General features: G+C 43.2%; 1 protein-coding gene across 3 annotated transcripts in view; it reads right to left on the reverse strand.

The window, feature by feature from the left end:
- The window catches only part of Tom1l1 (target of myb1 like 1 membrane trafficking protein), a 40,151-nt gene extending 17,305 nt beyond the window's left edge, over window positions 1-22,846 (reverse strand). For 2 of the 3 annotated variants that reach the window (XR_009057396.1, XM_057774449.1), the window contains exons 1-7: window positions 22,603-22,846; window positions 19,851-19,935; window positions 18,082-18,160; window positions 13,197-13,346; window positions 12,190-12,312; window positions 11,471-11,575; window positions 9,835-9,951 (exon numbers count right to left, since the gene is read on the reverse strand). Coding sequence is in view for 2 of the 3 variants with exons in the window: in XM_057774449.1 (XP_057630432.1) it covers window positions 9,835-9,951; window positions 11,471-11,575; window positions 12,190-12,312; window positions 13,197-13,346; window positions 18,082-18,160; window positions 19,851-19,935; window positions 22,603-22,660 (717 nt within the window). In the remaining variant the exon portion in view is untranslated. The remainder of the gene's footprint in view (window positions 1-9,834; window positions 9,952-11,470; window positions 11,576-12,189; window positions 12,313-13,196; window positions 13,347-18,081; window positions 18,161-19,850; window positions 19,936-22,602) is intronic. The other variant, XM_057774450.1, reaches the window with a different exon arrangement.
- Window positions 22,847-22,854: the final 8 nt, after the last annotated feature.

The raw sequence follows: 22,854 nt of genomic DNA on the forward strand, positions 1-22,854 counted from the left end.
GCTACATCACATTCAATATAAACTGAACCAGGATTTAAAAACTCATCATGGATAATGACCTTATTTGGACTACTTACAATCACTGCCTTGAGCCAAGACATTACCCCACAGCAAGCTTTCTCTCATCAGCATCATAGGCATCCGTAGAACACTTAACGGACTCAGCAGCCCCGAGGCTTAGTCTGGGGCATCTACGTTCTTCTTAACAAGCACACCAAAGTGTTTCTTAAGCATCCTGACGTTTGAAATCTGCTGCCTTGCAATTGACTTCCTCCTCCTCCTAACAAACATCCAATAAGCCTAAGGTACACAGGCTGATATTAGCATCGTTTCCATCCATCTTGGCCACATTCTGTGCATTAGCATAGCAGCAGGCAAAACTGCAGGGATGTCTCCACTCTCACAGCAAGAGGATAAGAACTTGCTTACATATTGTATATCTGACTTCTCAAGAAAGGTACACACGTGCACACGCGCGCGCGCGCACACACACACACACATATATATGTTTCATTAAACCATTTAAAAATCTTCAATCATCTATTATGAGACTCCTGACAGGAAATCCAGCAGTAAATAAACCCAACTATTACTATACTTGGATATAGAAGTCACGACCTCGTCAAAAACATAAAAAATATTTAGAAGATGAAACAAAATAGAAAGGAAAGGTGAGGGACTGGAGGGAGAGGATGATGGGTGGGTGATAGATGAGCCTCATACCCACAGTGTCAAGCCAGATAAATTATATTATTTGTTAACGGCCTGATTGCTGTTCATGTACAGTACAGGGTGTCTAAAGTTGTTTCTTAAAGTCCCAGATCTTAAGTATCTCATGCTTTTAGGGCCATCTAGTCTGAGGCAATTATTCAACTTTGCACTGTAACATGGAAAAAAAACCAGGAAAGGAAGTCCCAAAGTAGGTGTGGCCAGTGGTAGACTGCAGGCAAAGAGATAAGACTTTGGAGTCAGTAGACCAAAGGTGGCTCCAACACAGTCATAGGAAACGAGGTGTTTGAAGACCTACAGGGCCTAGTATATAGCAGAGTATCAATAAATGCATTATTATTGCTTGAGGAAGGGTCACTAAAAGATTTCCCAGATAATATAATCTATAATACTCGCACTATTGCTTGGACCCAATATCATCCAAAGAAAGAATCCATAGCATCAGATAGACCTCCCTCTTGCCAAACAATAAATGAAAGATTTTTTTTTTTATTCTTGCTTCCGTTGGTACAGAAAGTTTTCCTCTTGTTGTTCATGGGAAGGCTTGCTAGAACAAGGTCAAAATCAAGAAATATAACTGTGTTAGATGCCCAGGACAGAAATATAGAAATTAATTGAAATGAATCTTCAGCCAGCATCAATAGCCCCAGTCATGTAAAGACCCTCCCTTTGCCCTTTGGAGAGACAGATGGAGCGGAAACTTGAAAGGAACTGGGCATCTCAGCGGGCTCACAGAGCAGAATGTGAAAACCTCTTCAAAAGCCAGCCCACTCTGATCTCTGCAATTGATGTCTGTCTCAGAGGAGGGCCACACCACCTGCAAGCAGCAGAGACCAAGCACTGCAGAGAAAAAAACTAGGGCCCTTGTGGAGCTAGAGATGCAGGGAATGGAGAGAGCGTGACAGCGGCCAGTGCATGTGTCCATCACAGAACCTGGGATTGTCTCTCTGTCATAAAGGCAAAGACGGGTTTCTAAGCCAAAGTGTTTAACAATTCCAAAGGCTCGGGAACACAATGAAGGAGCTCATCAAGAACTTTCTTTTACCCAGCTGACTCTTGTCAGGACACTTAGGAATTAAGATAAAGCTCTTTGCAGGTTCAGCACCAACTATATAGTCAGCCCACATTCACCAACAAGGGATGTGCTAAAAATAAATAAATAAATAAAGGCCAAATAGCCCCTTCGCAAAAGTATAAACAGGAAATGATATGAGTGCATGAAGACTTCTCTGGAAATGAAATCTGTATAGCAATATCCTTATTATCTCCCCACAACACATTTCCTCTCTCAGAGCACTCCCCACCCAGGCTGCACGACACACACACACAGCACTCCTCTATCTGCTTAGAAGGAAAAACTCTCTCACCCTAAAGCTGAACGAACTGTCAACATAGCTCTCATAAACGCATTAACTTATTAAAAACTCCTTTAACTTCCCACTCTATAGACTCAACAATCTATTCTGCAGCAACTTCGGTTCTAACTTCTGTGTCCTAAGGTGTTAATTCTTCAGCAGAGCACTGATGTCTACAACTCAACAGATATTTAATTACCTCCTCTAGTACGAAAAGCATGCATGGGAAATAAACCTACACAGTACTGCTTCTAGGCAGCTAGTCAAACATTAGCTTGAAGGCCCCGTGAGGATGGATGGCTCCCTGGATGAGCTTAGGATCCCATATCCTGTGATCCTGCTAACACTAATTCTGAAGAAGGGGGGAGTCTCACAATTGCTCCTCTTTAGAATCTGAAGGACTGGCAAGTAATCATATGAAACCTCTGTCCTAAAGGACTTAGTGGTTGATAATGCTGTTTGATAAAGACAGCAGGAATTTCCCTTGCCTAGGCATGGCCAGAACCTCCTGGGCAAGGAGAAAATCCTGTTATACAACTTCAGAGAACAGCCTGAAACCAAATATGAAGGGAAACGTGATATTCCTGAAGACACGTTAAGACCGTGAAGGGAGTAACTACCCCCTTAGTGGCAGATATTCTTTAGATCTCTTCCCTCCTTTTCCCTCCTTGCATTGTTTCCTGATCCTCTGGACTAAGACTACCCTTTCTAACTCAGAAAGTCTCCCCCACCCGGACCCCTTTCCCATTTCCAATACCTGCCAGAATACTGAATACTGTTTGCCATGATGACTCTGGGCTCTCTCTCTCTCTCTCTCTCTCTCTCTCTCTCTCTCTCTCTCTCTCTCTCTCTCTCTCCCCCCTCTCTCTGCACCCCCTCTACCCCCCACCTCCTAAGCAGCTGCTCAGAATTCCATTGCTGAGCCTGCTGGGTTTCCTGACCTTGAACTCGGAAAGCAGGATTTTCTCTCCAGTCTCCAGCCCCCTCCTTCCAGCAGCTGCCAGCACCTCCTGCTCCTTTGCCCTGCCGGTGTTTTCTCCAACTTCTGAGGTAGTTTTGAAACTCTTTGATATACAAGACTAAGAAGACCCTGCAAACTGAACCCTGTGTTTCACAATTACACTGTGATGAATTTCAAAACAAAGGACTTAGTTACCGCCTTCAGGTTCCTTCCAAAGGAGCCAAAGAACTGATTCAAACCCATAGGGAAAGGTAATAGGTTAGCTAACAACAGCCATCCTGGGTTCCAAAGAGAAGTGAATTGGTTCCCACAAGTATTTGCTTGGGAGGGCAGTTTATCCATCACGTCATCCTTTGCTATCCTGTGCACAAATCGTCCCCTCTGACTATGCAAGCTCATCTCTAAAGGGAAGACAGACCCCAAGATACTAGAAAAGTCTGTCCAGCTTAGTTTCTTACAAGTAAAAACCACGAGAATGGCCAAAGGACAATTGCTTTTCCTTCCTTTTCTTTGGTTTTTTTCCCTTTTACTTTCAGGGTTTTTTTTTTTTTTTTTTTTTTTCCTCAACTTGTTTACAAACTATCTTTCCAGGATCAAATTTAAGTTTCCCATGATCTTGTATTTCTCCAGTAAGTTAATCCAAAGCTTCCTGTACTTAGAGTTTCGGAGTCTCGGTTCCCTTTATTCTTCTCCCCATGTCTACAGAAACCAGGCAAAAAAGAAAAGAAAACCCACTAGGTATGGTGGCACACACCTACTCAAGAGGCTGAGAGGCTGGAGGGCTGTGTGTGAGTGCAGGGTCAGACTGGCCAGCACCACTGGACCTTGTCTTAAAAATGGAAATAGGAAGAAAAGAAAAAGGGGCATGTGGTGGTGGGGGATGTTCTCAGAAAGGGGAAGTACCCAGAACACTAGCTGTTCAGGGTAAGAGCAAAGGGCCCAAAGCCAAGTGCACAATGCCAAGGAAGCAAATACAGGGCAGATAGATCACAATTCTTTATTCCGTGCCCAGATCAGACACATTTAAATCAAACTGGTTGCAGCCTCTCAAGCCCCACACTTTATACCTGCAAAAGGAATGCATGTAGTCTCCACCCAGTGAAGGTCTAAGTCCGCAGAAACACAGCAGTAAGGAAAGGAGAGGCAACAGATCTACCTGAGATTCTCAGGAAATGCAAGAGCCCTGTGAGTCAGCTGAGCTTTGGGATCTAATGGCTTAACATGGACAGGAGGAACGTGGGGGGGGGGGATTCCAGATAAAAGGACACGGGGAACAAGTTCCAAATAAATGAAGTCACTATTAAAATGTGAGCAGAAGCACAGAAGGCAAGAGGTCTTAATGCGAACAAAGGGTCACTGGCTATGTACATGTGCAGTACATGTTTTGAGTGAAGATTTCTATTTGCTGACCACTTTCCTTCTGTCTGCCTTCCAGATCCAATGACCACGCTTGCCACCCTCTTCTGTTCTGTTGGCTGCATCATAAGGACCTCAGTGGCCACTGGTTTCTGATAGGGTTCAACCAACTGGGCGAACTGGCATTTTATGGGAGGAAGGGATGAAGGCATGCTCTTGGTATTCCACGTGTCCACCACTTATGCCAGTGATGCCAATGTGCTCAGGACACCCTTTATGCATAATTCCTTCCTGTTCTTCCTCTCACCAGATTTCTCATCCCTGATGACCACCTAGGCCAGTAGTTCCCAACCTGTGGGTTGTGACCCTTTGGGGTCACATGTCAGATATCCTGCATGTCAGTATTTCCATTAAAATTCATAACAGTAGCAAAATTACAGTTATGAAGTAGCAATGAAAATGATTTTGTGGTTGGGGGGGTCATATGACATGAGGAATTTTATTAATGGGTTGCAGCATTAGGAAGGTTGAGAACCACTAATGCTGAGCCTCCAGAATCTCCTGCAGTTTCTGTGAAGGTGGCCAATCAGGAAGTAGAGCTTATCACCCATCACCCAGGGTTTATCTGCTGCTGGTCACCACAGTTCAGAGAGGTGTAAGGAAAACTGAAACAGTAAAAAATAAGAATCTAAAGAATCACTCTTTTCAGCCACTGTCAATCTTTGTTATATTTATCTTTAAACATAGGCTCCTAGCCATTTCTCTCCATAGACAATTACATCCAGTTCATTGTCTTATATTAACCGTAGTCATTGATTAAAATAAGAAAATTAATTAGAATTTTTTAAAAAATGGCAAAAGAAATTAAGAACAGCTGAGAGATGATGGTGCACACTTTTAATCCCAGCACTTGGGAGGCAGAGGCAGGAGGATCTCTGTGAGTTTGAGACCTGCCTGGTCTACAGAGTGAGTTCCAGGACAGCCAGGATTGTTACACAGAGAAACCCTGTCTTGAAAAACAAAAAGAAAAGAAAAGAAAGAAGAGAAATTAAGTAACTCTGTTCACACCAGAGCGTTATGTATTTCTTACAAAAAGCATAGGAAGAAAATGGAAGTTCAGTGCTGTATAGTCTTTGTAGCCAAGCCGATCTGTCTCAGAACTGAGCATGGGTTGTATTCTAACGTTGACTCATCACGGAAGTGTCCTTGCTATGCAGAGAAATACACAGCCGTGGGCTCTGGCATCAGAACAGCAACCAACAATCATTCTTGAAAACTACTACACATCTACACCCACAGACTGAGACAAAAAGACATTTGTTCCTAATGAAGTAACATATAGAACACAGTTCACATATTTAAATGGAGCATTTTGGCATATATTTTTATTGAAGGATTGTTTGCCATGGATGGGTGAGAACATTCATTCACTTCATTTTAGGACTTCAAACAGGATTGTGAAGATCATGCAAAATTAGGAATATTGCTGTAGCAATTTTTTAAGATTGCTATGCACAACATAACCTTTTATTTTAATATTTGTTTTTAGATTTTAACTTAACATACTTGTTAGCAACACAAGCTACATATTTTATATCTAAAAAGGGATCAATTGTGTCTTTCTTTAAGGATTACTACATATAAATTCAATGATTAATTTTTCCTTATTCTCCTACACTAATACAATATCATTAATATTATTTTTGTCCATTAACTATTGTGTAATCTCTTCATTTCATACAAATAGCAAAAATCCAATGAAAGTAAAGAACCCCAAGAATGCTGAGCAAAATGGAAGAGTGCTCCTAAATAAGATATTCTCCATCAAATATGCCTATACTGGTGTTGGAAATGAATGGTTTGAGTCAAGCGTAGTGTCACCCATCTATAATCCCAGCATTTAGAAGGCTGAAGCAGGAGGATTGCCATGAGTTTGACAGGCTGGGCTTCACAGAAAATACAAAAAATAGCTTGGATTATAAAGAGTTGGGCAATATTATTCTAAGGTGTGTGACTTTTGTTTATGCTGCATTTGATTACCTCTGTGAAGCTGTGGTTCCCTGCCTGTCAAAAACACCTGATGGTCCTAATAAAGAATTGAATGGCCAAGAGCGAGCCAGGAGCAAGGATAGCCGGGGCTGGGGCAGGGAGTATAAATAGGAGAAAGGAGGCAGAAGAGGAGCAAGAGAACAGGAGAGGAGGACATCAAGAGCGGCCACCCAGCTACACAGCCAGCCACAGAGTAAGAAGTAAAGTAAGATACACAGAAGTAAGAAAAGGAAAAAGCCCAGAGGCAAAAGGTAGTTGGGATAATTTAAGAAAAGCTGGCAAGAAACAAGCCAAAATAAGGCTGGGCATTCATAACTAAGAATAAGTGTCTGTGTGTGATTTATTTGGGAGCTGGGTGGTGGACCCCACAAAAAGTCAAAAGAGTAAAACATTACACAACAAGTAAGATCCTGTTTTGTTTTGTTTTTTTAATTATTTGTTGCTCTAAGTTATATTACTGTCATAAAGTATTATATATTTAGCAAGCAGAGATTCTTTGGTCAAATAAGTTTGCAGACGTTAGATTAAGTGGCTTTTAAAAAATGTCATAATATATCATAACTTTATAAATTTTTAAAGGATAAATATAGTAGGCTATTTATTTTGTTTGTTTGCTTTTGAGACAAAGTCTCACTGTATAGCCCTGGCTGGCCTGAAACTCACTATGTTGACCGGGCTGGCCTCCAACTAACAGATGCACCTGCCTCTGCCTCCCACGTGCTGGGATTAAAAGGTCTGCATCACTATGTCAGACAATATTAGTTTCGCAAATTTTCCATCTATGTACCATTTAAAAAAATCATTTATACCAAACAAAAGAAAGGTTTTTAAATTGTTTCCTAAAACGTGGTCTTCCTTTCCCAGCATTAATGGCACCAGAAGGACCTTTAAACATTAGATCTGGTTAGATAGCTTCTCAGTTTCTATGCTCATTCATTTACTTATTTTTTGAGACAAGCTCTCTCATTCTACGGTCCAGGCTGGAGATGTTTCTGCCTCAGCCTCCAAAATGCTGGGATCATGTAAACACACACCACGTGCAACAGTGTAAGAGGAATTAGAGGCAAAGAGCACCTTTAGTAAAGATGGTTACTAGGTCACCTGACCTGTCTGTCTTGCCCATAGCCAAGATGGAGGTAAAGCATCTCTTTTAACCTTAAACAAAATGGCAGTAGTCACCGGGTAGCCCTTAGCAAAGATGGTGGTTAGGTCATTTGACCTGTCCTTAGCGAAGATGGCACCTGTCCACATGTTGTAACTCCTTCCGTTTACCCCCACTGACAGAGGGTAGAAAGGACTCCTAGGGTCCATAGTCTTAACATTAATCAATAAAGTTCTAAGAATCTACTAATCTAACTCTGACAGTACTAAACACCATATTATACCACTATCCTCATAGCCACAAGCTCAAGATTTCAAATTCCCATTGGTGGTTTCCTAACTACAGACCTCAAAGATACTTTTTTATTCTGCAAAAACATCTGTCACAGTATTCTGGCAGGAATATACTGGCATTTCAAATGTGTCTAAAACTTAACATTTTCACAAACTCAAAGACTTCTTGTAAGTTTCAGGAAGTCGACTTGTATTCACCTCAAACAGGTTAGATTCAACCCCCCTCACACCACCAATTACCAGAACCTAAATAGCCAAAGCCCACACCGCCTTTCCCTGTTCTTGATGCCCCCCCTCCCTAAATTACCAGGACCTAATGAAAAGAGAATTTTCCTAAACTTAGCCTTGTCCTCTGATCTGTCATCATCTTGCCAGATCCAAGAGATACTGGACAGTTTTACATAGCCGGGGCAGCAGTGAGACAATCAGCTACCCTAGGGCGTGGCGAGCTTCCCAGTTTTCTTGAGTCAAAGGTTTCAAGACCCACAAATCAGTAGGAAACAGTCTTGAGTACCCAGCGCCCCAATAACCATTCCACCTGCTATCCTCTTTAATTTCCCCACTTTTTTATAATAAGAAAAAGATGGGAACATTAGGATTCAGGCATTATGCTCGTCCCTGTCACCTGGCAGGATGCACTGTGGCCAGCCCAGGGTTCTATGGCTGCTACGTAGTCTGTATGCAGGTGCAAAAGGTCCCTTTTAAGAGACAAGCTCTGCCATTCCTGCTCTCTCTTCCAACTGTTCTTCTGAAGAGTCAAGCAGGTTTCTCTCTCTCTCTCTCTCTCTCTCTCTCTCTCTCTCTCTCTCTCTCTCTCCCCACACACACACATAAGCTTTGTATGCATGACATATTTATCTGTTCCTTATCTGCCAAGGGCTTCCACCTGTGGCCAAGGTCCCTCCCGCCCAGGACACCACCACCACCATGGAAAATGAGGAGTGGGGCTCTAAACAATAAAACCATGAGGAGGGTCTTAACTTCCTGATTGTTTCCCCCTAACTGCTTCTTAAACCGATAAGGATTAAATGGAGTTATACATAGGATTGTTTCATTTTGTTAGAGTCTTGGCATGTTACTCAGGCAATCTTGAACTCCTAGGCTCAAGAGATCTTCCACCTCAGCCTCCCAAATGCTAGAATTGCACACATGACCCATTGTTCCTTGGTGCAAGTAATAAATACTAAATTTAAAATCAAAGCCGGGCGGTGGTGGCACACACCTTTAATCCAGCACTCAGGAGGCAGTGGCAGGGGATCTCTGTGAGTTCGAGGCCAGCCTGGTCTACAAAAGCTGGTTCCAGGACAGGCTCTAAAGCTACAGAGAAACCCTGTCTTGAAGAAAAACCAAAAATAAATAAATAAATAAGAATAAATTTAAAATCAATAACTAAGAAAACAGTAGAGGGAAGGTAAGCATATGTAAGTACAGACATAGGAAAAAGTGTGGGATAACCGTCTAGCCACTCATGTGTGCATGTTCAGTACTAAATGGCCCAGTATTTGCTCCTCCACAGTCTAAGTACTTAGTCCTTAGTGTCTTCCCCACTCACAATCATGCCACAGACTGACATATGTTTATCTGGGTACTTGTAACACTTTATGATCTGGTTTACAAACCAACCTAGCCAAGGCCTAGAACAGCCCCTTCATTTCTACACTCCTAACTACAACTACTCAGTGTTTGTTGAGCAGAAGGACATAAGGCAATGTTGCATACTTCAAATGTAAGTCTAGATTACATATGACCGAGCTATAAATTACAGTAAATTCTTTTTTATAAAAGGGCTAAGGCTCATCCTGTTTGTTACTACTACATTTCTGACAAGATGATTACTGTCTCTTTTCGTTAAGTTTAGAAATGAAAGAGAGGCAAGCTGTAAGGGGACGGGCCATTAGAAGCTATTAACAAGCCTTCTATCTCCAAGTTCAAAGGTCCTCAGAAAACAACTTTTCCGAACCCTTTGCTTGTTCCCCCCCGAGCTCATACCTGCAGGAGCTCAATGTCTTCATGGTTTTCGGACCCAGGAGTGTTCTCCCTCAGTATGGCAGCCATCACATTCACATTCATTCTCACCATATCCAACTCGCTGTGCAGTTTCCCGATCTGTGGCAAGCAATGGAAGCCTCCGTCAGTAAGTGTGACACGCAGACGGTCTGCCCACAGGACACATGCTGGCGATCAAAGGCCTTTGCAAAATGTAACATTTTCAAACATACAGAGGTTTGCCTCAGCATACACGCTATTATTTTACAGATTAGACCCTGCTGTTCCCCGAATAGACTTAGCATTTCCTATAAGAGATCCAGAGATAGGCCCAAGGAAAGTTACAGATGAAGAAACAAAATGATCTGGACCAATAAGGTTAAAGTAGGAAATATCTAGTGACAGAAGTTAATAGAAACCTGAAAAAAAAAAGATGAGGAATGTCATCACATATTATCCTCAGTATCTGGAAAACAATCAGAAAAGAAAAGAAAAAAGAGCCGGGTGGTGGTGGCGCACGCCTTTAATCCCAGCACTTGGGAGGCAGAGGCAGGTGGATCTCTGTGAGTTCGAGACCAGCCTGGTCTACAAGAGCTAGTTCCAGGACAGGCTCCAAAACCACAGAGAAACCCTGTCTCGAAAAACCAAAAAAGAAAAAAAGAAAAAAGAAAAAAGAAAGGAGGTGCAGTTTTAGAGTTACCATGGTATTATACAAGGAAAGATAAAAAGGAGAAACACTTTTTATTGTGGTTTGAATTCTAAGAGGAAGTAACCACGTAGCTTTTTAATATAAGAAATACTCAATAATATTAATATGAAGCCTTCAAATTCATATAAAGTCTTCAATGAAAGCTTTTAATACAAATATACAAGTGAGCATCATAAATAAATTATACTTATCTAGATCTCTTAAAAACAGAGACAAAGGAGAAAATGCAACTCATTTGATATAATTAACATAGGTAATAACACAACTGGCTACTGGACTCTCTGAAATGAAAAGAAACAAGAGGCAGTGGGTAGACCTGACCTAGTCCACAGCCTCTACTGGTCAACATTCTTTTCTGTAATTTATTTATTTATTGTGTATGTGTATGTATTTATGTAAGTCGGAGAACCCCTTTTGCAAACTGGTTCTTTCTTTCCATCATATGGTCTAGGCATTCGACTGAAGTCATTAGGGTTGGTGGATGGCAGCTTTACCTGACAAGCAATCTCATTGGCCCCTAAAACATTTGTTTAAGTATGTGAACACTGAATTCAGACAAAACTCAATGGTCTAATTCTGCAAAGAAATAAACCATGGTGACACAGTTTCCCTAAGTGGCAGTCCCTCCTCCTCTCACAGGAAAGGAAGGCAATACAGAGGCATGTGGCCTATGTCTGCCATCCCAACACGTGGGAAGCAGAGGCAAGGGAATTATCAAGAGTTGTAAACCAGCCTGGAATACATGGTGAATTCCAGGCCAGAAGAAGCTACACAGAGGATATCTCATCTTAGAAAGTAAAATAAAGATGTTACTTAATTGAGGGTTGTGTTACATTACATTTACACTTCATAATGTTATTAAGAAAACTCAAACTGTAAGTACGATGCTTCAAAAAAGGCATGAATAAATACAGCTGTCAGTATTGTTACCTGTTCTGGGACTAATGAAATAGTTGGTGTCTTGGGAGCAATTATAGAAGAAAGAGCGGGTGCGGTAGGGACAGGTGCTAATCGATTTGGTGAGAGCTGAGCAGCCTGTCAATCAAAAATAAGGAAATATTATGACACGAATTAACAAACTCACCTCAAGCCTGGCTCCCAGCCTGCTGGCTCAGGCTCTCTCATAAAAAGTCCTGGGTAGCTGGGCAGTGGTGGTGCACGCTTTTAATCCCAGCACTTGGGAGGCAGAGGCAGGTGGATCTCTGTGAGTTTGAGGCCAGCCTGGTCTACACAGCGAGTGCCAGGATAATCAGGGCTCTACTGAGAAACCTTGTGTTGAAAAACCAATCCCACCCCCACTTCCCCCTCCAAAAAAAACAGTGAATAGCTCCCCAGGTCAGGCCTGTTCTGCCACTGTGAGTGGACAGCCACAGTTTCAGATCATGAGAATGATATTCTAGGTCAGTACTTCTCCCTATCAGTGCACGTAGAAACACCCAGAACCTTCTCAGAAGGAAGACTCCAGCACGGTATAACCCACTATGGTCAATGAGCAGTGAAGCCTAAACCCAGGTTATTCTATGAGATAGAGACATACTCTAATAAATTCATCTTTCTGCTAAGCTGACTGAACTGCGGTTATCCCTTTCAATATGAAAAGACCCAAGCAACATATATCACTTTACATGCATCAAAGAAAGGCCTCCTACCTCCTGCTTTCTCTCAGGCTCTGCATCCGACCGTGGGAATTGAACCCCTTTCTTCAGCAGGTCAAGGTACACTTCTTTCACTTCACTTACATCCACACCTCCTGGGAAGCCCTGTGACCAAGTCTAAATTCAAGAGATAGAAAGTTCCAGAGTTAAAAAAAAAAATAGCAAAAAAAAAAAAAAATCTTAAAGCTAATGATAGAAAATGAGGAATTGAAAAGTATGTACTTTATTCATAAAGAAGAAGCTAGTTTTGAATGTTGTGGACAGAATGGCCATTTTCAAAGGCTAGAATACTACAAAATGTTTTTACTCCCTTGTTTCAATATCTTGACAAACACTGGGATTGGGATGGATATTATCAATCACCTACTGGTGCCTAAATCTAAACTTTGAACATTCTAAAATCCTAGCCGTAGCTTTTCTGCCAAACAACTCCAGGACAGAGTCTCTATACCTGCAGAACGAATGTACACATCACTGCCTTTCCCATGTAATATGGACATGATAGAAACTGAAATGGAAGTAGAGATATGCTACTGGCTCTTAAGCAGAAGGACGCTATCCGTTGTCAAGAACTATTATCTTACCCAACAGAAGCTTCAAAATGTGCAGCTGGGATGTAGCTCCTGCGGTAGAGAGCTTGCCTAGCATGCATGAAGCCCTGGGCTCAATCCTCACCACTGCATAAACTGGGTACTTAGGAGGTGGAGGCAGGAGTATCAGAAGTTCAAGATCATCCTTGGTTTCATAGAGAGTTAGAGGCCAGGCAGGACTGGAGAGAGACCATGAAAGAAAGAAAAGAGAGGGAGGGAGGGAGGGAGGGAGGGAGGGAGGGAGGGAGGGAGGGAGGGAGGGACAGAAGAAGGAAAGGAAAGAGATAAGAAGGAGAAAATAAAGAAAAAGTGCTTTATGGCTCAGTATTAGGTAAATAAAGGATCATTCTGCATCACTATCTGTCTACACTTAGAAATTTCCCATCCCTTGATATAAATCAACAGACTTACCTTGATGAAATTCAAGATTCTGTTCTGAATGTCCAGCGGCAAGGTGTATCTAGGATTCAGCAGCTTAACTAGAGTATCTTTAATGAACTCCTTCTTCACAATCAGAGACTGGAAACTTGGACCACAGTTCTGCATGCACATGTCAATCAGCTGAATGAAAGAGCACAGTCCAATGTCAACAGTTCTCTAGGGAAGCAAGACAAAACAAATGCTACAGAAGGATGATTCCCGCTAGTGTTCTAATGAACAAGCACCGTTTGTTTCCTATAATACTAAACTATATGGTGAAATGGCAGATTCAAGTATCATGAGGAAGAGGCAGCATAATGAAACTACCCCAGGGCTAGAACTGATGAGGTGACAGGGTACAAACAGAGCACTCAGCAGCACGTAGTAGCAGATGCCACGTGCTAAACGCAATCCATGCTGTGTTGGATGATGTAACACTTGCTGCAGGTTATCTAGGGTCAGCCTTTTACCTCCTGGTGTCCTGACTCTGTTAACAGTGACACACCCTCTCATTCCTAAATGTTCTGGTTTGGTAAATAAATTGTAGTCTGTCTGGCAATAGATCTTTATAGGCCAGCATGATTATTTTAGAGTCAGGTGATTGTGGGGGAGTTGTAGATAAGGCTGGTGCCAACCTGGGTATTGAAAGATGACCAAGGAAAACAGAAATGAATATATAGTTGTGTTCTAGATGGATGCTGCTGCTATGGTTTGCATTTGGAACACCCCACAGGCCCCAGTGTTTAAACCTTGCTGCTATTTGCAGGTAGAAACTGTTTTAAATGGTGCCAGTGGGATGTTCTGGGTTGTGGCAGGGATAGCCTCAAAGGGGCTCATGGAACTATGATCTCTTTTTGTCTACTTCACCTTCCAGTCATAAGACAAGTAATTTTGCTCTGCCACAAATCTCTGCCATGGTGTGCTGCCTAGCCATGTGATGCCTAGCCACAGGCTACCGGATCATTAGTGTCTGCAACCACAAACCACAACGAGCCTTCTTTATGAGCTACCTTAGGTAGATCGTATAGGAATTCCTGGAAAGACTAACATAAACCATGTGCACAAAACATAAAGGTGTCACAGTGTATGAAGTGTCACAATGGGAGATTTGTATTCTGCTTTGTCTCCAGCAGTGGCTTCTTGACGTTGGCAAATGGAGAACACTGGAAGGGTACCATGGATAAAGCCTGTGAGGACATCATCTAGACCTACAGGTGTTTGTCTGGCAGGATAGAGTCCAGACATTACCCAGGAGTCCCTGAAGGGAATTTGTTCGTTAACATCGTCTATAAAAATTCTTTCTGGACAGGTACCAGCAGTACTTTACCTAGGGAAACTGGAAGGTGGACAACCCTGGAGTGATAGGGAGATCTGGTAGGTATAGACCCAGCACAGGAAAGGATGAACGAGGATGGTGTGAGTTCACCAGGAAGAACGGAATATGAAGGAAGAACTGTGACTGTATATTTACTGACGTAAGAAGACTGAGAGCTAAGAGACCTTCACTCTGCCTGGGGCTGAGGATACCTTCCATGGAAGGATGAGGGTGGGTGGGATAATATGACTGGGGACCCTAGGCAAAATGGTTGGGGGAAAATGAGGTATTCTAGGTTTAAAGGGAAAAGTAGACATTCAAGTATGTTTAGCAGAGACGTCTATAGGCACAGCCGCAGGTCGGGAGAGTGAAGGGCCACTAGGGAGCCATCAAGGTCACCGAAGGGAAGCAGAGAGGAGGGATGCCGGAGACACGGGGTCAGTAAAATGCAAGGGAGGTTGTGAAAAAGTAACAGAAAAGGAAGGAAGGAAGACAGGAACAAAAGAAGGAAGGACAATAATGTTGGTAAAGTCAAAAAAATAAAAGCTTCCAATAGGAAGGGCGCTAACGGTTACTAATATAGACAGTCACCTGAAATGTGCTCACCATTCAGTGGGGACATTTGCCACTTTGAATAAAACAACACAGACACAAAGCGAGCTAATAAAAGAATGAACTGGGATGAAAAAAACAGCATGAAGAAAGCTGATTTCGAAAACTGATCTACGGGTGAAACTAAATCACCATGCCACTTCTGGTTTGGGAGACCAAAGAAACTATGGCCGGACCAGGAAGCTGTCACCAGGAAAGCAGCTCTGGCGCCTGCCTTCCCGACGTGTACTGTATTTAGAGCATCACTTTCATGAAATATAAAAAGTAAGCAGCAGGTCCAAAAGCTCTGCTTTTGAAGCAATGAGACCATGAACACAAACAGAAAATATCGAAGCTGTGGGCATGAAGCTACTGAAACACAAAAGGCAAAGGGAGAGAGAGGTAGAGCCCGCACCAATGTGAGATGACTGTGGATGGATGTAAGCTGGCTAGACAGGATTGAAAGGGCAAAGCAGAAATGATGCTGAGCTTGACCAACTATTAAAGCGCATTTTCAATGGGTGAGAGGCTGAAGACAAGCCCATCTATTCAACGGGAACTTAGGGAAATACTTCTCCAACTGCTTGTGCAGTCTTGGATAAGATGTCTAGCTTCCACGTCTACCTTTCGCTTACAGTAAAGTAAGTGATGACTCTCTTGCTAAGTGTCGCCCAAACCAGTTTTTATCTTTGGCATATTAATATTTTATGGTAATGGGGTAACATTCCTGGAAGGTACATGCACAAAAATAAGAGTCACCATGCAGTTCTGGGAGTGTTAACATCTGGAGATCAGCAATTATGCCCTTTGTGGTTTTCCGCCGGAATCAGGAACGTCAGGGCTCATTATTTCTGCATCATTTCCTCCATTATGTCTCCAATCCTCACTCCCCCCCCGCCCCCAGCACACATGGATCCTAAAACATGCTGTGGTAAATGAGCTAACTTATGAATTGCGGAACATACTTTGCTATCTAGTGCTGGTGAAAATGTCCTCAGATAACCTGACTTTGGAAACAGGATAAGTAGAAATCCATAATCTGGAGTGGGAGAGAGAGCGCGATAGGAACCAAGAAACCGAGGAAAGCAGACGCGAATGTCTCAAAGCTTTACCGATCTATTTTTGTGCCTAGTTAAGCAAATCACTTCTGTGAACTTGTGGCAAACGCTGTCTGCATAACGGGCATTGTGCCTCTTTCTAGGAGCTTGTCGTATGAAAGGTGATGTATCTGAGAGGGAGGCACAAAGCAGGACCTCAGCAAAGGATAACTACTTTGACTATCTGTTTCTATAGAGAATATTCTAGCATGACAGAATGTGGTTATCAGCAGAAATAAGAAAACCTTCACAGACAGCTGGGAGAAAAAGCGCTATTGTGCAATTTTGCTTCTCACTAGAGGTATCTGAAGCAGGTACAGTGACAATACTAGATTTCAGAGCTATATCTGGATGACCAGCAGTGATCCCATCAAGGCAGGGCTACTCTATTATAATAGCCACATTTAGGAGAAAGCTGCCTTTTTCCCCTTTCTTGTGTGATAAACTACTGGGGGATACTCCCCTTTACATACCTCCTAAAATCGCGGTAACTCTTTATTACTGCGTGTTCCTTAAAGTACTATTACATACTACTACATTCATCGACTCTCAGGAACTTGTTCAACCACTTTGCATTCGACAACGACAGTAGTATTTGCTGAGGTTAGTCACAATTGACTCATTCTAGAAAGGGCTCTCTAGCTTACAGTGAGCAAGCTGAGAACCAACACTGAACACAAGGCAAAGCAGAGCTATTGACTCCTTGGGCTGGGAGTGTATCTCAGGGGCATAACCCGAGTCTCAAATGCACAAGGGCATGGATTCTGTCTACTGCATTGCAAAAGAAAAACACAAAAGCTACTGGCTTCTTGCTAAAACTATGCCACTAATTGTTGGTAGAGAAGTCAGATTGTGTCAAAGACCCAACCAAGGGTAACAAGTCCATGGAACACTCAAAATGACAGACAACATTAAAAACATTCATAACTGACTTAGGCGCTCAGCATTTCACAGATATAAAATTGAAAGCTCACGTATGGGATGACTTTTTAAATATTCGATTGGTATACTTGTAATTGCCCTTGACACACATGGGGCAACTCCTTCTGTGACTAATTTCTTTCATAACTCAATTTAGCCCGAGAGAATACTCTGTATTCCATGTGAACCTACAAAGTGGGAACTATACCCACACCTGCCTTCCAGCCTTCTGGAAAACACTGTCATTACTCCTAAAAACAGTGTGATGTTGGCCATACCTATGTGTGGTCTAAGTTCCAGAAGAATTGAGGAAGACATACAGTTCATTTCCAAAGTAAAAAGGGCAACTCAGCAATGTAACGGAAGAGGCATATGGTCAAACCCAGGGGGCAAGGGGACCATTTCAATAAGAGCTTTCATCCCTATGGCAGAAGAAACGGTGCCCAGGAGAACTGTACAGAGCGACAGGGAATGTTCCACAAATTACATCATCAGAGTAACCTGGTTGAAACATGAGGGGCTGACAGTGGCCCAGGGTTCTACAGTGGTGCTGAAGGGAGGTAGAAAGTCGCCAGGGAGCCATCTTTCACAGCTTCAAGTTTCTCCTTCAAACAGAGCAAACAAATACACACACACACACACACACACACACACACACACTTATTGATCACTTTATCATCTACTAGTTTCAAACCACAAGTTCCAAGATCTTGATCAGGGGAAAAGCTGATTCTGTGGGAATATTTTCTTTCTACAAAATTAGATGGCACTGGAGTCAAGTGGCCTCCCTTCTGCAGTTCTCAATAGATGAGAAGACCTAAGCCACATGGTCCAGAATATTATTACCCAGTGGCCATCTCTTAGACTATGAGTATGCTTTTTAACTCATGAAAAATGTCAATTCTAGGCAAGGAAACCCCACAATCTTAACTGTAGCAGTTAAAGTACTTACTGACAAAGAAAGTTGTATTTCTTTGTGGTTGTAGTTTTTGCAAATCCTTTTCTTCAATGCCTTAACTGCATCTTTTGGCCTGTGGCAATAAACGCATTGAAATCATCAGTTGGGAGGTAGAAACCGTCCCTACGAAAGCAATGTGCAATATGGAAATAGGAACGGCTTAAAGAATAAAGGCTGACGTGGGAGTCCGCTGCCACCATAGGTGGGCCTCTTAATTTACTACATCCAAGTTTCCTTGTGAAGTAGATAGATCGCAACACCTGCCCCCCACCCTGTGAGATGCAGTTAAGTAATTTATGTAAGTGTAGTGCATAGAAAACACTGGCTATGAAATGCGGGCACACTTGCTCTGTCAAGGTTCAAAATCAGGTGACAAGAAATGGAACCCTAAAAGCAACAAAAGAAAAGTGATCCCTTTAAGAGTCTCAGCATGTCCTGAGTACCGCGTTTGTAAGGGGCTCTAGGAATTACAGCAGTTTGCTAATTCTGATATGCTACAACTTTATGTTAGGAAGATCCGCATGGAGAGAGTCAAAGTCTACTTTATTAGATTTCCCTTTTGCATGATCAATGAAGAAATCGATGCTAGTAATGAAAAGGCTCACAGAGGGTCTACACTCAATATTACAGGGCATGTAATATTATAAATGTGGCTCTAGGGAGATGCCAAATAGGTAAAGCATCTGCTATACAAAGCTTGAGGACCTGAGTCAGGATCCCCAGACCCAGGTAAATTTATGGTGGATGGATTACAGGCTGCCTCTCATTCAGATGCTTGCTCAGCAGGTAGAGAGAGGGGGTCTCTAGCCTTACTGCAGAGCTCTGGATTCAACTGAGAAGCACTGACTCAACAGATTAGAAGGAGGGCAATTGAGGAAGATCCTTGATACCAGCCTCAGGCCTCCACACTAAAGTGTGCTCACACACATGCCTTCATGTATACCACATACAGACACACATTTTACAAAAAAAAAAAAACTGTAAACTCTTAGAAATGTTAATACATTAATGAGGCAATATTATGTTGCCATGTTTGCTGCACCAACACACACTAGACTAAATCTTTTTCTATCAATTATCCCTTAAAAATGTTCAGGGAAGTGAGCAAGTTTCACCTTTTATCATAACCTATAGTTGATTAAATTCAAAGGAGTAGTCCTTGTAAAGTTCTTTCCCCCCCCTTCTTTCTTTTTAATGACTTCAAGTTTAGATAGTGTATCAACACACAGTACATCTTGTACAAGTGCGGTATGAACAGGGTGAGCTGGCAAGATGAAGGATAAACACTGTGCCCTGACAAGGAAAGAAAAGACTGCTCAATTGTTTCCTGAATAATCAAGAGGGTTGGTCACCACCGGCCTGGACACCAGCAAAAGCCACCCAGCTTGCAGCTTCTGGAAAATGCTTTTGTTACATAAAACACTGGCAACCAGAGCGTGAGAAAATTCTAAAGAAAAAAATAATAATTTATCTTTCTCTTTAAAAAAATACTTTTTAAGACAAGGGACTGGAGCAAGGCAAAGACAAAATTTAAACTAGTAAAGAAAAGGCAGAGGAGGGGACAAGCTCTAATGAACTCTTGGGTACTCTGCATGCTGGGGTAAGAAGCTGTCCCCACTGTCAGCCTGTCATCTTCACAAGGTGCCTAAAGGACATCAAAACATTCTTTCAAGGAAACACCCAAAACTTGGCAAGGGAAAACACGCCGCGGTTCTGACATATCTTATCAGGGCACAAATGCGTAGACGCCCCCGTGAACTTACCCATCCTGCGTGGTGTTAATTATGTCACAGATATGCATAAACTGGCCCCAGTCTTCAGTCTGAACTCCAGCAAACGTAGCCTTCTCTGCAAAGATAGAGCTGTTTGTGTTGAGTCTGAGACACAACGGCATAAAAAAAAAAAGATCTCGTCTCCTTGAAATAATCTGCCTGGTGCACTAACAAGTACTATTAAGTCTATGCTACCAAAGGGCAAGGTGATTCTTTTTCCCCTCCTAAACAATTCCCCGTGATTCAGGAATCAATCAGAAGTCAGGCTCAGAGGGCTGCTGTTGCAATAGTAATGAGTGAACCATTAAGAGAACCTACAACAGCTGGCCACAGGGCCAAGGGAGACCAGTTAAATCTCCATCCTCCAGGCTCTTGCAGAAGATGAAACCAGCTCTCTGGCACACGGGAAGTCACGGGCCAGGTGTACTACACATTGAAGGACTCTAGCCAGCCCGGGTCTGGCACACACGGCCCTGGAAGGACTTGCTCTTCCCTTTACTAAATTACATTCCTAAAGCTAGCCACCAAGGTCTATTCCCTTATTTGGCCACTTCCTCCTCCTGAGGCTGACTACCATGGTTCAGCTATGAAAGTAGTGAAGTTCAGTAATCAGGTGCCCCCTTTGGCTCATCTAATTAACATGCCCGATTAAAATTAAACACCTTATCCTAACACGGGGTTTCCCCCTGTAGCTTTATAAACTGCTATTTTCCTAAGGGCCACTTCTGTCTCCTCTCTATCCAGAGGCAGTCCTTTGACCCTCTGGGACAAATACCCCTTTTCTGCTCTCCCTTGTTCCCCTTCGCCTTCTGCCTCATCCTCTATCTTCTGTGTTTGTCTCTTATTCCCTGACCCCTGTCCCTCTGGGGCAAATAAATCTCTTTGGTGCTGAGAACTTGGTCTTGGGTATCCTGAGCCAATACTTTTCCTTTTACACGTTCCTAAGTCTTTTCTCGTTTAACCCAGGTAGAGATGATGAAAGAATTTCAGAGAGAATAAAGAAGTTATCCAAGGTTACATATCAAATAGAACTTGCATTCAAATCAAGATTATTTGATTCCACTGTTTGTATTTTTAAATTATGTATTTGGTGGGGGGGTGAGAAAAAGGGAAGAGCGAGCACAATAACCAAGCAAGACAACTTCTGGCATCACAGTTCTAACTGGTGGATTTATACACTTACACCTGACATCCCCTCCTCTAGACGGTCTCTTTAAGAACACAGAAGGAGGGTCAGAGACTCTAATGCAGTGGTTCTCAACCTTCCTAATGCTGCAACCCTTTAACACAGTTCTTCATGTTGTGGTAAGCCACAACTATAACATTATTTTCATTGCTACTTCATAATTGTAATTTTGCTAGTTAACTGTGTTTACTGGCTTCTGTGACAAAGATCCCCAAGCATGGGGTAAACCCTTGTGTGAGACTTGAGTGTGTCACTGAATGGCCAAAGCTGAGCAATCTTGCCCGTGTTGTTAGGAAGAGCTTTACTCTTCCATCTGCGAGATCTGTCCTCCTCCTTCCTCCCAACTGCTCATTCCTCGAGAACGCCTATCCATCCTTCAAAGGCCACGGCTGAGTTTACTTTCCCCTTTTCATAAGTTTTGGGTGGCATAAATGTTTTCTAGTATTGCAAAGGTTCTTACAGTGGTTACTACAGAATGTGTAGTATTCTCCTTATAAACTTGTGACACACTATGCCTTCCCGAAGGCATCTAGCTGGTACTTCCTGAATGTTTACAGAACTAAAGGCTAATCTGACATATTGCTGGAGTTTCATTTGCCTTTGGAGATTCAGCATGGATCCATTTCTGCTCAGGACGCATTCTACTATGCATTACCAAGCAAGGAGAAAGAAATGAAGAAAGTATTTTCCCTGAAGGCAATTCAGGTTCAAGTTCAAAGGGTTCCCTGTCCCTACAGCGGTTAACATACCCTCTGCCTAAACTCTGCGAATCTAAGCCTTGCTCACAACTACCAGCTTCTAAGGATTTCATCACCCCACTAAGTTCCCGACAGTTTGCCTGTCATTAATTCGTCCTGGTGCCACACCCTGTCCTTAAGGGGGGGTTGGGAGAAAGAAGGGATCTGAGTGTAGTCAGTGACTTCTGAGCAGAAGAACAAGGGAAAAGGGAGAGCAATATTGGGTTAGAGGGCGACGCTTGGGGGCCTCTGAGTCCTCAGAGGGCCCCTCTTTCCGTTCTCAGCACCACCAACACTCTTTTTCAATCTCCCTGTTTAAGCAAAAAGCTACTAAGTTCGCTTGAGCTGTGCGCCGGAGAAAACTGGTTTGGAGAAACCTGCCTCTCCAGGTGAAGTCATGCTGATTTGCTTCTCTGAGCCTTCTTTTCCTGGTCCGTAAAATGGGTATAATAATAAACCGATGGGAGTAGACGCACTTTATGAAGAACCTTGCCCGGGTCAAGAAGTTTCCACTTTCTCCTCCCAGCGGTTCCAACACTCCGCTCAGTGCTGCGGGTCACCTGCTTGGCTCTACTAGCCCAGCTGACATCCAAAAGGAGAGTCTGTATTTTTTTTTTTTTCTGGTATAAGAGAGCCAAGAAAGAAAGGTGGGCAGCTGCCTCAGGTGGCACACAGGTGGCGTGGGAAAGCTGAGGGGGAGGGTAGCATTTCCTCCAACTTGGTCCAACTCGGCCCCGCAACAGTCGAGAATGGAGTCGAGCAGGCAGCGCTCCCACGGTCCCCAAAGCCAGTCGGGATGTTGCACCCCGCGCCTCCTTACCTATGAGGTGACCCACGGAGGTAGCATAGGGATCGCGGTGACTCTTCCCAAACGCCATGGCAGCTCCAGAGAGCCCTCCCAGGAAATCCGCCTCCACCGCCCTCCGTCTGGCGACTCCACCCGCCCGGTGCTCGAGGCTCCACCTCTCCGCTCCGCTCCAGCACTTCGCCGCCGCCGCGAGGCGCCAGGCAGCGCGCCCGGTGGGGACCCGGGGGACTTGGCGCACCTGCTGCGCACGCCTGGCGCTTCCCG

Source organism: Chionomys nivalis, chromosome 7, assembly GCF_950005125.1.
Source record: "Chionomys nivalis chromosome 7, mChiNiv1.1, whole genome shotgun sequence".
NCBI classification, from domain to species: Eukaryota; Metazoa; Chordata; class Mammalia; order Rodentia; family Cricetidae; genus Chionomys; species Chionomys nivalis.